The sequence below is a fragment of the Panthera pardus genome, unplaced genomic scaffold (genome assembly GCF_024362965.1).
Source record: "Panthera pardus isolate Hobbes unplaced genomic scaffold, ASM2436296v1 HiC_scaffold_17, whole genome shotgun sequence".
NCBI lineage: Eukaryota > Metazoa > Chordata > Mammalia > Carnivora > Felidae > Panthera > Panthera pardus.
Genome location: NW_026526732.1, coordinates 685,132 through 698,563, shown reverse-complemented (window position 1 = coordinate 698,563; position 13,432 = coordinate 685,132). Strand labels below are relative to the sequence as shown.

Genomic DNA, 13,432 nt, shown 5'->3' with positions numbered 1-13,432 from the left:
AACAGTCGACAAAGACGATTCTTGTTCAGAGTCAACGGAGTTCTCACTCTGGGAGGGCCTCTTGTGTGTCCCCTGCTGGAGACAAGGGAGGGGAGAAGCCAGGCTGTTTCCTGAAGGCGGGGCAGGAGCGCTCCGGAGGCATGACCTCTGCTTCCCTCCGGTTCTGTCACCGTCTGTTCATTTGTACCCTGAGAACCCCCCGAAATCCTGGTACTTGTACCCCGCGAACCCCTGAAATCCCGGTACTTGAGTGTTTCTTACCAGTGATGGGAAGAATCAGGCCGACCCGTGATGACGTGTCATTCTCCTGAAGCTTCTAAACGTGTTTCCTCTGATACACGAAAACAGCGGAAATGAGTTTAAAATCACCAGGCAAATGAGACTGCGTTTCGGTTTTATTGCTCGCGTTAGCGTGTCCTCTGCCCTCCCTCGTGGCTTTGAGCACACGAGGGTGACCTCTGGAATAAAGCGGCGTCACTTGGGGTTGGCGCCGTGTTTGCTTTTAAAGCTCCGGGATTTGCTTGGTTACTTCTGTCTGCAGGTTTGCTGACTGTGCCGTGTTGTTACTGCCGCAGCTGGAGACGGGACTCAGGAGAGCGTTTGCCGTCGTTAACAAGTGTCCACAGAGACTTCTGACGGCTGAGGTACCCGTGCTTCGGTGATCCATGGGGGTGGTTGCTGCTGTATTGCCCGTTTTCTGGACCTGCTGACGTTTCGAATCTCTTCTTTTTGTTCACCATGAAATGAATTTTTTAGCTAAGAATTCTCTTTGGAAGGCTTGAGTGCCATTTTTTGTGGTTTCCTGTTATAACGATTTTAGAGGACTTACGATTATCTGTGATCGTTTTTGATAGTAGCATTCCCAAGTATTTTAAACTCGGTGTCAGAGAAGTAGAAACCACTTATCTTGTCCCCATAGCCATTATTATTGGTGTACCATTGTAACCCCATGAGGTGGTCCGTGGCCTACAGCGTGGCTGTTCAAGGACACCGCTTCCTCTGGGCGGTGGCTTGAAGAGGTTTCTGGGTGGCCACATGCCCCGTTGACCGTCAGAGGATGCGGAGGCTAGAGGAAAGGAGGGGTCTGTATTGGGGGCCAGCGGCAGGGGCCGCTGGACCTGGCCTCCTTCTTTCTTTGACCAGCTCAGCTTCCTCCATTTTGCCCCTTTCTAGAAACATCTGTCAAAATTCTGTTCTCAGCGTAGTGCTCCCGCATTTGCCCCCTGGGAGATCTTACTGCCACGTCTTCAGCTGCCTTACCTCTGTGGGAAGAACGATTAGAGAATACTTTGGACCTAATGAAAATGAAAGCCGGCATACACAGCATTGTGGATGTAGCCAGAGCAGTGCCAGGACGGAAGTTGCTAGCATGGGCCGCAGTGCTCCCCAAGGAAGCGGTCTCCCCTACTTCCCGGGTCAGGTGTACACGTGTTCGCCGAACGCTTTCGTAGGGGTTTTCCCCAGCGTCTCAAACTACCGTATGTCTGAAAAGCTTGTTTTCTCTCCCACAGATTTGTTCTCTGGTATTCCCTGTTGTCCTCCTTCGCTTGGTCACTTCACAGTGGCCTTCCGCACCACCCCGGCCACTCAGTTCCCGGCCCTGCCCGTCTGTCCTGCCCCTGATTCCTCCTGGGTCCCTCCTTGCCAGTGCTGAGGCCTCGTCTGGCTCCCCTCCCAGTGCTCTTTGTGACTCTGATCCTTCTCTCACCCTACCGCAAGTTGTTTTACACACTGATGAATATTCTTCTGTCTTTTATGGTCTCATCTGCATAAAACTTGTTAGCGGCACCCCGGTGCCTGCAGCGAGTGTCGTCCTCCCGTGTGGCGTGCTGGGGCCTCCGTGCGGCCCAGCGTTCCCGTGGCTTGTCTCCTGTCCCGGTTCCTCCGGCTTAATCGAGGCCTCTCCCCGGTTCCGGAACATGGGTGTCTCTCCTAGGGCTGTGCCCACCGTCCCCTGCCTGACCACTTCAGGCCGCATCAGTGACCTCCCAGAGCCTCATCCACGCAGACTCTCCAGCTTCGCTCCTCTGCGTCCTGTTTCTGTTTTATCTCGAGGCTGTTCTGCTTTGCCTTCTGTGCATTTGTGTACAGTTTCTGGTGCAGGTTCCTCAGGAGCGGAAGGTTCACATTTGTGCCCCTGGTGCCCACGCCAGGTGCCTTTCATGTTGGCTCTGCCCAGGGCAGTGCCGGGCCCTGTTGTGGGGCATCTGTCTTCTGGAAGAAAGAGCTAGAACCCCCATTTGTCAGAGCTCTCACTCGAGCACCGCTGGGCTTTCTTCATGGCAGCGTGCTCACCGCTGTGTGGTTTAAACATGTCCAGCTATTGTTATTTGACCACACAAATAAAAAGAAGACTGTTTCCACGGAGGAAGTAATGGATCAAAGAATATCTTAAATTGTCACCCAGGCTCTTGTTCAGAATAAACGTAGCATCGGTTTGTTTATAAGGCAATGCACACGCGAAAATACTCGATAAAGCCATAAAGTGCTGGGCACACACTGTTATTTACTGAATACTTAACAGCATAAGGTCTCTGAGAGTGGTGGCAGATAGGAAGAAAATGAGTGAGATTTTGTGTCTTCTAAGAAGCTTATGTGTTTAGGGGTGACAGGTAAGCCATTTGTACCAATTCTGTAAAACAAGGTAGAAGTTAATGTGTGCAGTTTATGGGGATAAATGAGCAGTTCAGCTTTTATGAGGAAGTGGTCGGGGGGGTCTTGAGTAGGCAGTCGGATGTTTAGAAGAGCGCTTAGAGAAATTTTAGGGTCAGTGGTATAGGTTTGGGAGTGAAGGATTACAGACTTCGCAATCTTCTATATCATAAACGTCGGAGGTAATTTCATAATGTTAGATTGGAAATACATTAATAAGCGTTAAGAGATGAGACACTTTTCTTGAGAGCTGGCTCCCACAAGATACCAATTGCATCACAGCGTGTGTAAAATCTTCCTGAATTCCCCAGCAGCCTTCTGAGACAGGAGTTGCTCATGTCCCGATTTGCAGAGAAGCCCACGTGTGGAGGTGCCCTGGGCTTCCCTTCCGGGGAGGGTGGAAGCTGGGCTTATGTGTTGGGGCAGCGACTCCGGAGCCTGTGCGTGTAAACAGTAGTGGTTACACCAGGAAGCACGCAAAACACGGCTGCTCGTTGGAGGGCACGTTGAGTTGTGCTCTCCTGCCCGCGAAGACAAGCCACCGGCCGAGATCGTGTGTGTGAGTCGTGCTTTGTGAGGCGACGGGAGGTTTCTGACCCAGAGTGCTGTGGGAGTGGTGTCTTCACGTGGCCCCGTGCCTCTCAAGCTGTTACGTCGTACAGGACAGCCTTTCATGCTGTTAGGTTGTATAGGACATTCTACCCAAAGCGTTGCTAGATAATTTTTGGAAGAAGTTTTCGTGTTTGTGGCCATGTACTAGAATTTTTTTCCTGCTTTGAATAACGTCACTGTACTCACATTTTGCTTTAATTATTTCTTTTCTTTCCTTTTTTCAAGTCAACAGCTCTTTATACCACCTTCGATGAAGTAAGTAAACTTACAGGATATCTTGAAACAAACAAAACATTATTTTCTGTTACACAGGAAAGTGTTGGTAGTCATATATGCCAAAAAAAAAGCCACATCACCCTTATTACAGAGTTAAGTATAGTCTTCCAGACTGATTTTGAGATCCAGTATCATTAACCTTGTTTCTCAAGTTATAGAAAGACACATATTGGAAAATGTCAAGAGATATTAATATTATATTGTGTAATTATTTGGAGGTTTTATTTATTTACTTATTGATTGATTGATTTACTTATTTATTTATTATGTTTATTTTTGAAAGAAAGAACGTGAGCAGGGGAGGGGCAGAGAGAGAGATAGAGAGGGAGACCCAGAATGCAAAGCAGGCTTCAGGCTCCGAGCCGTTGTAAGCACAGAGCCCGACGTGGGGCTTGAACGCACAAACCACGAGATCATGACCTGAGCCAAGTCAGTCGCTCAACCGACTGAGCCACCCAGGTGCCCCTGGAGGTTACCCTTTAGATTTAAGATTGACACTTGCTTATTTTGCAAATGAAATAGAAGTGAACTACCTCTGTGTATGTACAATATTCACTTAGGCATTTATTCTGTGACTTGGATGTGTGATTCCGAATGTGAAAATCCGGAATAGTAAGAATTACCATTGAAAATACCTTTTATCACCTTATAGTATAGAGGGTTTTGTGTGGGTAGCTAATGATTCTTATCTAGCTTGAAGTATGATTCAGAGTTAGCCTACAGGAGGAAGCAAAGGGAGAGTCTCTGTGGAGAGATTTGAGTGTTCAGATTACTTCGCCTTTAAGATAACTCTTAGGTTCCTTAGTGAATGGGTGGGTGGGATTAAACTGTGTGCCTGTTTACCTGCAAACTTTATTCCATTAGGTAAATAATTTGCTGTGGTTTAAATATATGATGCATTTGATACTGTGAAGATTGAAATAGATAGTGTAGTCCCATCTGCATAAGATTAGGTCTGTAGGAGTGGGTTGGGTGGCTGGGTTCCAAAGTCTGGTGAATTAAGAAGTGGCCTTTGAAGTAACTCTGATGGATGCTTCTGTACACATCCACATGTACGCACACTTATGCATATGAACGCAACGTGAACACACACATAAATATACATAAACACACACACACACACACACATAGAAGTATGCACATACACACAGACACATTTATATACACAGGTACACATGTGCATATACATATGTACATAGATCTGTATAAACACATACAGATAAATGCAAACACATGCTCATATATACACAAATATATAAACACACATGTAGACATACGCACATACATGTAAATACATATCAACATATGTACGTACAAAACACATACACACATACCCATACATACAAATACACATATAAATACACAAAGATGTACACACATGTGTATAAATACGTGCATCACATATATATGTTATCACACATATGCATATAAGTACACATAAACACGCATGTACTCACACAGTTAAGATATATATACATTCATATCTATTCCTAAAGTCATTATACTGGTTAAGAAAAGCTTTCTCTAACGGGTGGCTGCCATGTTTTTAAGACTGTCCTTGTTACATTTAACTTGCTTTGTGCTTACGTAGCATGTCGTACCAAAGATACATCTCCTTAGACGCTGAAGGTACTGTGTGTGTGTGTGTGTGTGTGTGTGTGTGTGCGCGCGTACTAATTAATCCATATATTTATTTTTGGTCTTTTAGATATTGGCAAAGCACTTGAATGATGGTAAACTCAATCAACTTCCTCTTTTCCTTGGAGAGCCTGCAATGGTAAAATTCTAGGCCTTTTCTGATCCAATATTCTTATATCTATGGGTGTGATTAGCACTTCTCCAAAGTGAAGTTAATTTTGACCTGTGACGTGCTCCCCAATGTGCTTCTGAGCCACTCCTGCGCCGTGTCAACTTGACATGTGTCACAGACACTTGCTAGGCTGTGACTGCAGCTCCGGGGCCTGGCTTCTGGCTGGTTATCTAAGACCCGCTTTCCAAAGTATATTCGGGTCTGTTGTGTGGTGTGGGCTGCTGGGGGAGCCAGGTTTGCCTTGTGAACAGCGGCAGAAGTCAGGTGTGACTAGTGAGTGTGCAAGTGTGCATGTTGGAAGAGGACAGAGAATTATGTAGAGCCATTTCCTGTTACCAATTTTTTTTTTTTTTTTACTTCATGAAGCTACTATAGTGGCTACTTTGGACTGTAAGTAGAATTTTTTATTCCTTTTTTTAACTTAAAAAATGTTTATTTATGTTTGAGAGAGAGAGTGCAAGCAAGGGAGAGGCAGAGAGAGCGGGAGACAGAGGACCCACTCTGCTGCCAGCACAGAGCCCGGCGTGGGGCTCGAACCCACGAACTGTGAGATCCTGATCTGAGCTGAAGTCGGATGCTTCACTGATTGAGCCACCGGGCGCCCCTGTATTTGTTCCTTTAACTGAGAGTTTTGCAGCCTGGATTCTAGTCCCTGTGGGACATTAGTGAGACTCTGTGTGCTCTTGGGGCATCATTTCTGCCGTCAGGATGTTAGGATGATTGAGCTAGTTTATCCGCCGTTTGTTTCCATCCTCAATCTTTGTGACTCTTCTGTCCACTGGCAGTTTTTTGTCTTTCTGTGTCCCCCCTGCCCCGGTGCTGTTGAGAAAGAAGCTGCTGTCTTCGTCAAGCTTCATGGAGGAGGAGGCCATGATGGGAGAGAGGGCGCTGGGAGGGAGCGGCCCCAGGCGGGGGGGAAGTGGGGGCTGTATTCACGGGGGAACAGCGGTGCTTGCTCGGTGGAAGGCAAATTCGCTTCCAGGTGTGGACGCCTCAGCCCCTTGGCTCAGGGCCAACAGGAGTGGGGGGGGGGGGGCCTACGGTGCTGGAGCTGGCCTCTTGTCGCTGTGGCCAGGCAGACGGGCCACGGGCAGAGTTAGAGGCCCGGGGGCCCCCAGCCGGAGGCCCGCACGTACCTGGGCGCCACTAGCGAGGACTCCGGTCTGGAAGCTCGGTTTTCTCGTCTCTGCAAGCCAGCGCTGCTGCTCCGTGACCGTCAGGATGGTCCGTCCGGGGCCTCGGCGCTTTCCTTCCCTTGGTTGAGAAAGCCGACAAAGTCTCTTCTGTTCATTTTCCCAAAGGAGTTTCTTTGGGATTTCCTGAACCATCAGGAGGGTCCTCGTGTAAGAGACCATCTGAGCCACGGGGAGATCAACTTCCCCGAATTTCCAAAAGAAGCGGCGAACCAATTGCTTGCATTTTCCACCGTGCTTTTACTGCGATTCGTCGACGAAGGCCTGTTGTCAGTGCTTAAGGTAACGTACAGGGAGAAAACCGGGAGATTCGCGGTTACTCGGCTGTGAAAGAGTAGTTTGTTCTCACATGTCATTCGGCCTTAATCATCTTTTGTGGAAACGCATCTGAGGTACAGTATGCCTCCAGCAGAACCGACACTTGTGACCTACAGTTGCGCGTGCATTTGCCGCAACAAGTAGATGAGCATCATGTAATCTAAAGTAATTTAACCTAGTTCTTAAAAACGTATTTTCAACGGATAAATGTGGAGTGTGTACGTACAATGGAAAATTACTCAGCCATCAAAGAGAATGAAGTCTAGCCATTTGCAACTACGTGGATGGAACTGGAGGGTATTATGCGAAGCGAAATTAGTCAGAGAAAGACAAATATCATACGACTTCACTCATGAGGGCTTTAAGACACAGAACAGACGAACACGAGGAAAGGGAAACAAAAATAATATAAAAACAGGAAGGGGGACAAAACAGAAGAGACTCTTAAATATAGGGAACAAACTGAGGATTGCTGGGAGTGGGTGGGGGGGGATGGGCTAGATGGGGGATGGGCATTAAGGAGGGCACTTGGGATGAGCACGGGGTGTTACACATAGGGGAGGAATCACTGGGATTTACTCCCGAAATCATTATTGCACTGTATGCTAACTAACTTGGATGTACATTAAAAAAAAATGTATGCTTCACAGATACTACAAACCAGACAAGTGTAAATGGGATTAACTAAATCAGAAAATTTTACAAACGACTCAAATCGATGGGGCAGAATATTTGCATCTATCAATAAACTATAATTCTTATTTTAAAACAATTTGGGTTATTCTTATTTTAATCCTTTTTCAAATCATACATGTAACAGTTACTGTAAAAATTGTCTAAAAAGTTCCACCAAGATGGAAAGACTGACGTGAGAAGGCACTGAGGCAGGCCTTCTCCCGAGGGGACCACTGTTAGCACGTGCTGTCTGTGTCTTTCCACGAGCACAGCAGCGTGGCTCGCTGTGCAGACACGTTCTGTTCTGTAGCTAGCATTTTCACGAACAGCGTGTTACCTTATTTTTATCTGCGACTTGACATTCCATTTTTATCAGTATGCCCTTATTTACGTAAGTCGTCCTTCACTGACGGCTGAATTCTAATTTTCCCTCGTGGGGAACGCTCCTAATTATAATGTCTGAAGGAGACTGTTCATTTGGACACTTGTGTAAGTGACTTTATGGAAGTGAAGTTCTGAACCAGAAGGTACCGGCGAGACTTTGTTTTTATCTTCTTGTATTTTGGGGGTGACTTGACTATCTTTTCTTGTGGCTGTTGGAAGTGTGTAGTTCTTTTGTGAACTGTTAATGTTTTTTTCCATTTTGTGCTTCTCCCCACTGGTTTATTAGTCGTGTGCGCCTTCTCCAGTGTGCCTGTTGCTGCCTACTTCAGTTTTGAGGTTTTTTTCATTTTGGCTTATGCATTTGGAATTATTCTTAAAAAATCCTTTGCTTTCCAAAATTATAAACATATTTACGCATTTCCCTAGTAACTTTACAGCCCCCCCCCCCCCCCCATGTAGGTCTTTTGATCCAGCTGGAACTTACTTCATCTGGGAGTGAGAGAATCAAGATTTACTTGTTTTTGTTTTTTGTTTTCTTGGCCCTTTTTCTTTGACAAGTCACTTCCAAGGTGGCCCAGCAGCATTTAGGAGACAGCATCTCTGTGCTGTGTGCAGTGGCCTTGGTCTTCGGTGCTCGGGGTGTATCTGTACTGACCTTCGTGATGGAGCTGAGCACCTGTAGGGTTACTTTCCCATCTGTCTTACCTTGTAGAGTTTCCTTGCCTCCTCTCTACTTAGTATTGCAGCCAAACTTGTGTAATTACACAATAAACACAAAGCCTAAGACTAACTAGGCAACAAACAGGAATGAGATGATGGGTTAACGTAGGGATATTTGATGTTTTTTTATAATGAACGTTATTCCCCAACGCGGTGTCTCCACGTCCTCAGCCTCCCCTCCCCAAGCCTCCCCCGAGTGGCAGTGCCATCCCAAGGCCAGAGTCCTCTCTTTGCGTGACCGCACGCCGTGTTCCGTCCTCCACCCGAGCGTATGTCCTGACGCATTTCTCCCTGCACCGTGTGCACCTGCTGGGCTGAGCTGCTCCCCCGCCCCCCGCCTACCCTCCACCTGCCCTCCCCGCGATGGCCCCTCTGTTTTCTTGTCTGCACGGCTGCCAGAGCGATCCTCCACACGCCCCCTCCTCGTGTCCACCGCCCTCCCGCTGCCGCGTCCCCTCTGAGAAGCCGTGTGCTCTGGTGACTGCCGGGCCCCAGGGCCTCTGTGGCTCATCACTGATCTTTCCACGTGGGAATCGTGGCTGTCCGTGGGTCTTGTGCACGTGGCCCAGAACTCCATCAGCTGTGTGTAGGACTTGGGTCTTCGAGCGAATGACAGGGTCAGCATATTTCTTCATGTAACTTACGTCTGGCTACTTGGCGACTTGTTTTGTGGCGTTGAGAATTCTGGGCAGTTAGAGCTTTTGTGCGGGGAAGCTGTTCATTGATTATTGGTGTGTTAAATTAGTCAGCAGGCGACTCACTGACTTGTTTCTGATGGTTTTTAGTCAGCCAGCTTGGAGTTTCTGGTTACACGGTTACGTCAGCTGTAAATAATGTTATTTTACTATTTTCTTCAATGTTTGTGTGTTTAGTAATTAAGTATTCATAGTGATATAACTTTTGGTTGTACTGATTTTTAATGTCTAGACTCCCATTCTGGTTTCTTACGAGAAGTTCTTACGTTCCCAGTTGTTTGTTTGGAATCGTTTTCTTCTTTCTCACTTATTTCTAGCGTCCTTGATCGTGAACAAAGAGCAGACGTGGCCTTTGTTATTTATCATTGCTAATTGGCTTCATTTAAAAAAATCGTGTTGGTTATGGTTTGACTGCTGCCTCGAACCTGTTTTAATGAAGAGTCTTGCTCTGTTACAGCTGAGTGGGATTCTGTGAAGGAAGGTAATGGGAAATTGGGACTCCCGTGTGATTAGCATTCAGTAGAAGAAAAGTACAGGCCTGACCAGACGTCATCCTAACCGCGGTCTGTTTTCTCTGAACCAGGAAAAGGCGGCTATAAGGTCACTGGTCGGTCTCGCCGAAAGCTACCGTGCTCACGTCCACCCGGTGTCTCAGCTGAGAAAACAGGTGAGTCGCGCGCAGGCCTCCGGGAGGGGCGCACGCGCGGGCCCCTGCAGCAGAGCCTTTGTGGGCCCCAGGTGGCTCCGTCCTCTGAACCTCCTGTTCCGCTTCCGGCAGTTTAAGGCATTGGAGTGTTTGTTTCTTCAGGCGTTTTTAGCACCTGATGCGTGGTGGTTGGATCATCGTGGGGCCCTGGTGGGCTCTTGTCGTTATTATTGCCATTGACTCAGGACCACTAACGCTTTTTGTCCGTCGGTGGCGAAGAATGGCCATGTTCCTTTACCACACAAGACCAGCTTTTGTCCGCTCCTAAATTAAAGCAAGCAAAGCACAAACCTGAGAGCGGCTCCGCCAGGAAGTTCCAGTGTGGAAACTGGCTTCGGCACTTTACCTCAGGCACACGTAGGGGGATAGCAGTGTGGCACGGGGGCAAGAACGGGGTCGCCTCCGAGAACATCATGATCGTGACAGTTGTGCACTTAGAAATTCATCGGTGAGATTGGCCTCTCAACGGAAGCTATAAAATCCGCACGTAAGGGGTTTAGAGAGAGATTTGCAGTGGCAGCTGGAGGGAACTCTGTCCACCAATCTGTGACGTCCCAAGAAAAACATTGTCACTTCCGAGGGGTTGTCGGCAGTCGACGTGAGGGGTGTGCTACCATGCTGGGGCCACGTGAGAGAATTCAGCCCGAATAGCTGGGTCCGGTGGGTTCTAGTTTGGCAGCGAGACGTCGGGCTGACAAAGCCGCACCGCCCACTCAGCCTGCCTGTCGTGGCTCTGAGCTTCCCAACAACAAGAGTCGCTGGCAGGGAGGCCACCGGAAGCTGCCCGCAGGACTCCACACGCAGAGACAGGAGGGAGGGAGGTCCCGGAAGGAGGAGAGGCCTCAGGAAGGCAGGCTTTGTCCGTGGACCTCCGCGGCTGAATCTCCAGCCCCACGAGGCCCCCTTGCTCCTTGGCTGCTGCTTCCGTGGCCCCTCCGTGCCCCACAGTGGGCGTTTCAGACGATCACCCTTTCCTGCAGCCTCTTATTCCTGCTGTCCATTGTTTATCCGTTTTTCATTAGGCAGTCTTGTATCCTGTCCCTTGCAGGGTCATTGCTTGCTTATTATTGCCGCATAAATTACCCGCATTCAGTGGCGTCAACAGCAGTGTGTAACATGCTCCCACTTTCATGCATCGGAAGTCTGGGCTCCGCTGGCTCGGTGCTCCGTGTGAGGGGATGAGAAGTTGGTGCAGGGCTTCCCGATTGCTGGCTTCCCCAGGAGAGGCCCAGCCTTCTGTGACCTGTCGTGCAGAGTCACACAGCCTAACTTCTGCTGTGTTGTCTGGGTGAAGGCCACTCACTGCAGCGAGTCCTGACTCCGCGATGGAGGAGAATTGTCGACCTCGGCTCTCAAATGAGAGGCCGCAAAAGAGTTGGGGGTAAGTTTTACAACTGGTCCAGGTGTTAGCTACCTTCCAATCCCCTGTTGACTTCACCGGCCTTCCCTTGTCTGATTCTGTGGAATAGCCGAGCCCTGCCATCTAGTTTTAAAATGTAAGATCCGTAACAATTTTACCAACATGCATCTTCCGGAACGCTGTTGGTTGCTACGTCTGTAGCAGTTTGCAAACGTGTTTTCCAGGCCGTTCTATAAAAGCTTTAAGGGCAACAGGGTATTTTCCTTGCAGGTGCTGAGCTGTGAGAAGAGCCTCGGGGCCTGGCCCCTCCTGTCTTTGCCCACAGAAGCCGAGGAGGCTGCCAGGTGAGTTCCATCCTGGGGCCCCTGCGAACGCCAGCCTCGAGAGGTGTGCTGGCCGAGTGCGGGGGGGAGGTGGGGAGGTGGGGTGTGTGTGCTCGGGGGGATCACCGATTGCGGGGGCGGGGGGTGGGTGGGACGATGACCGAGTGCTGGGGGGGGTGACGTGGGGGGAGGGGGAACGACTGAGTGCAGGGCGGGTCAGAGTGAGCCTCGGTCTCTGCACGGGGCGGGGGGCCTCAGTCTCTGCACGGTGGGGGGGGGGGGGTGCGTGGAGAGGTCGCTTGGAGTCAGGATGTAGCAGGTCCCAGGTTCTCCTGGAGAACACACGGGTGACCTGTCCCTTTTGTGAGCAGTCGTACTGTGCTCGTACCACTGCCTCCACGGAGCCTGTTTTCTTTGATGTTTGGGGAAACTAAATTGCAGATGAAGTGCTTTGCTCAGTGAACCACTGAAATAATCATCACGCACGGGCACCGATTGGCATTTAATCGTCGTCCTGTATCTTTAAATATTCTGTCTTTCAGATTAGAAGGTCATTCTGAGACCGATGCCTGCAACTCTTTACTGACAGAAATCATGTCTGAGCTGTGTCACCACCTGCCTGAGGATCACCGTGTCGCTAGGGACTTGGACAGCCTTCCTGCTGAGAAGTGAGCGTCTGGGAGTTGTTGAATCGTGGTCCCAGGCTCCGCCGTTGTGTGTGTCTCCAACTGGGCGAGCTTGTGGCGGCATCAGATCCCACGGTGGTTGTGCCGCCAGGGGAGCGGGGAGATGAGCCTCGACGGGCTTGTGCGCGTGCGCTGTGCCTGACGAGCCGGCCCTGTGCCCCGTCCCCCTCAGTCCAGCATGTGTGTCGCCTGCCGTGTGTCATGTTGGCCTAGGCACGGTGCACGACTGGCCACACTCGCTGGAAGCTGACCTTCCAGGGAGCCCGGGCGGCGCACGTGCCCCGTGAGAACTCGCGCTCTAATCCCCAGGTGGCCCCAGGTGATCCGTGAACTCTGCGGCACCCCCGTGCCAACTCTGTTCTGTCCCAGAACCGTTCTGGAAGTGCTCACTGTCCTCCGAAACATCACCGCACACTGTGCCCGCGTGTCCAGCCAGGTCGCCGCCTCCGCGGAGCTGAGACAGAGGCAGTGGGTGGAACGGAGGCTGCGCTCCCGGCAGAGACAGACGTATCTGCACATGCTGAGTAGGTGTGTGGCTCGCCGTCCCGGGTCCCTGTTGGGCAGGAGTTCTCTCGGGATGCGGTTCTGATGCTTTTTCAGAAAGTTCTGGCACATGTGATTTTAAACACTATTGCAATTTGGGCATATGAGAATATGGGTGTTACCAACCCGAAAGAATATTCGGATTTTAAATATTAACAGCAGGTCAACCTGGGTGCGTCTGCCTTCTGGTGTCTTCACTTGTGTGTATTTCAGGACGTGTTCCATCCTTAGGAAATTACAGTTTTGGACAGATTACTAGAGCTTTGGGTTGAGTGGCATCTGTGTCTCGAACACTTTTAACAGGTGTTCCCTGGCTGCTTCTGAAAGGTAACACGCAGTTTCACTCTTAGCAGCAGTCCGTAAGGTGGCTGTTATGTGTACGTCCTTCCCCAAATGGTGTATTCGAGAAAGTGCTCTTCCAGCCTCATGGGCGAGATAGTATCTTACTTTGATTGTAGTGTCTTTGAGTCCTGGAGACG

The 13,432-nt window shown here is 49.5% G+C and overlaps 1 protein-coding gene across 7 annotated transcripts in view; it reads left to right on the top strand.

The window, feature by feature from the left end:
* The window catches only part of ERMARD (ER membrane associated RNA degradation), a 43,702-nt gene that overhangs the window by 10,677 nt on the left and 19,593 nt on the right, over window positions 1-13,432 (top strand). For 5 of the 7 annotated variants that reach the window (XR_008422803.1, XM_019412828.2, XM_019412829.2 and 2 more), the window contains 8 exons: window positions 542-644; window positions 3,490-3,519; window positions 5,249-5,317; window positions 6,652-6,825; window positions 9,919-10,002; window positions 11,672-11,745; window positions 12,267-12,392; window positions 12,720-12,938. Coding sequence is in view for 6 of the 7 variants with exons in the window: in XM_019412828.2 (XP_019268373.2) it covers window positions 542-644; window positions 3,490-3,519; window positions 5,249-5,317; window positions 6,652-6,825; window positions 9,919-10,002; window positions 11,672-11,745; window positions 12,267-12,392; window positions 12,720-12,938 (879 nt within the window). In the remaining variant the exon portion in view is untranslated. Of the gene's footprint in view, window positions 1-541; window positions 645-1,511; window positions 3,452-3,489; window positions 3,520-5,248; window positions 5,318-6,651; window positions 6,826-9,918; window positions 10,003-11,671; window positions 11,746-12,266; window positions 12,393-12,719; window positions 12,939-13,432 lie in introns of those variants that run through there. The other 2 variants (XM_019412826.2, XM_019412830.2) reach the window with 2 other exon arrangements.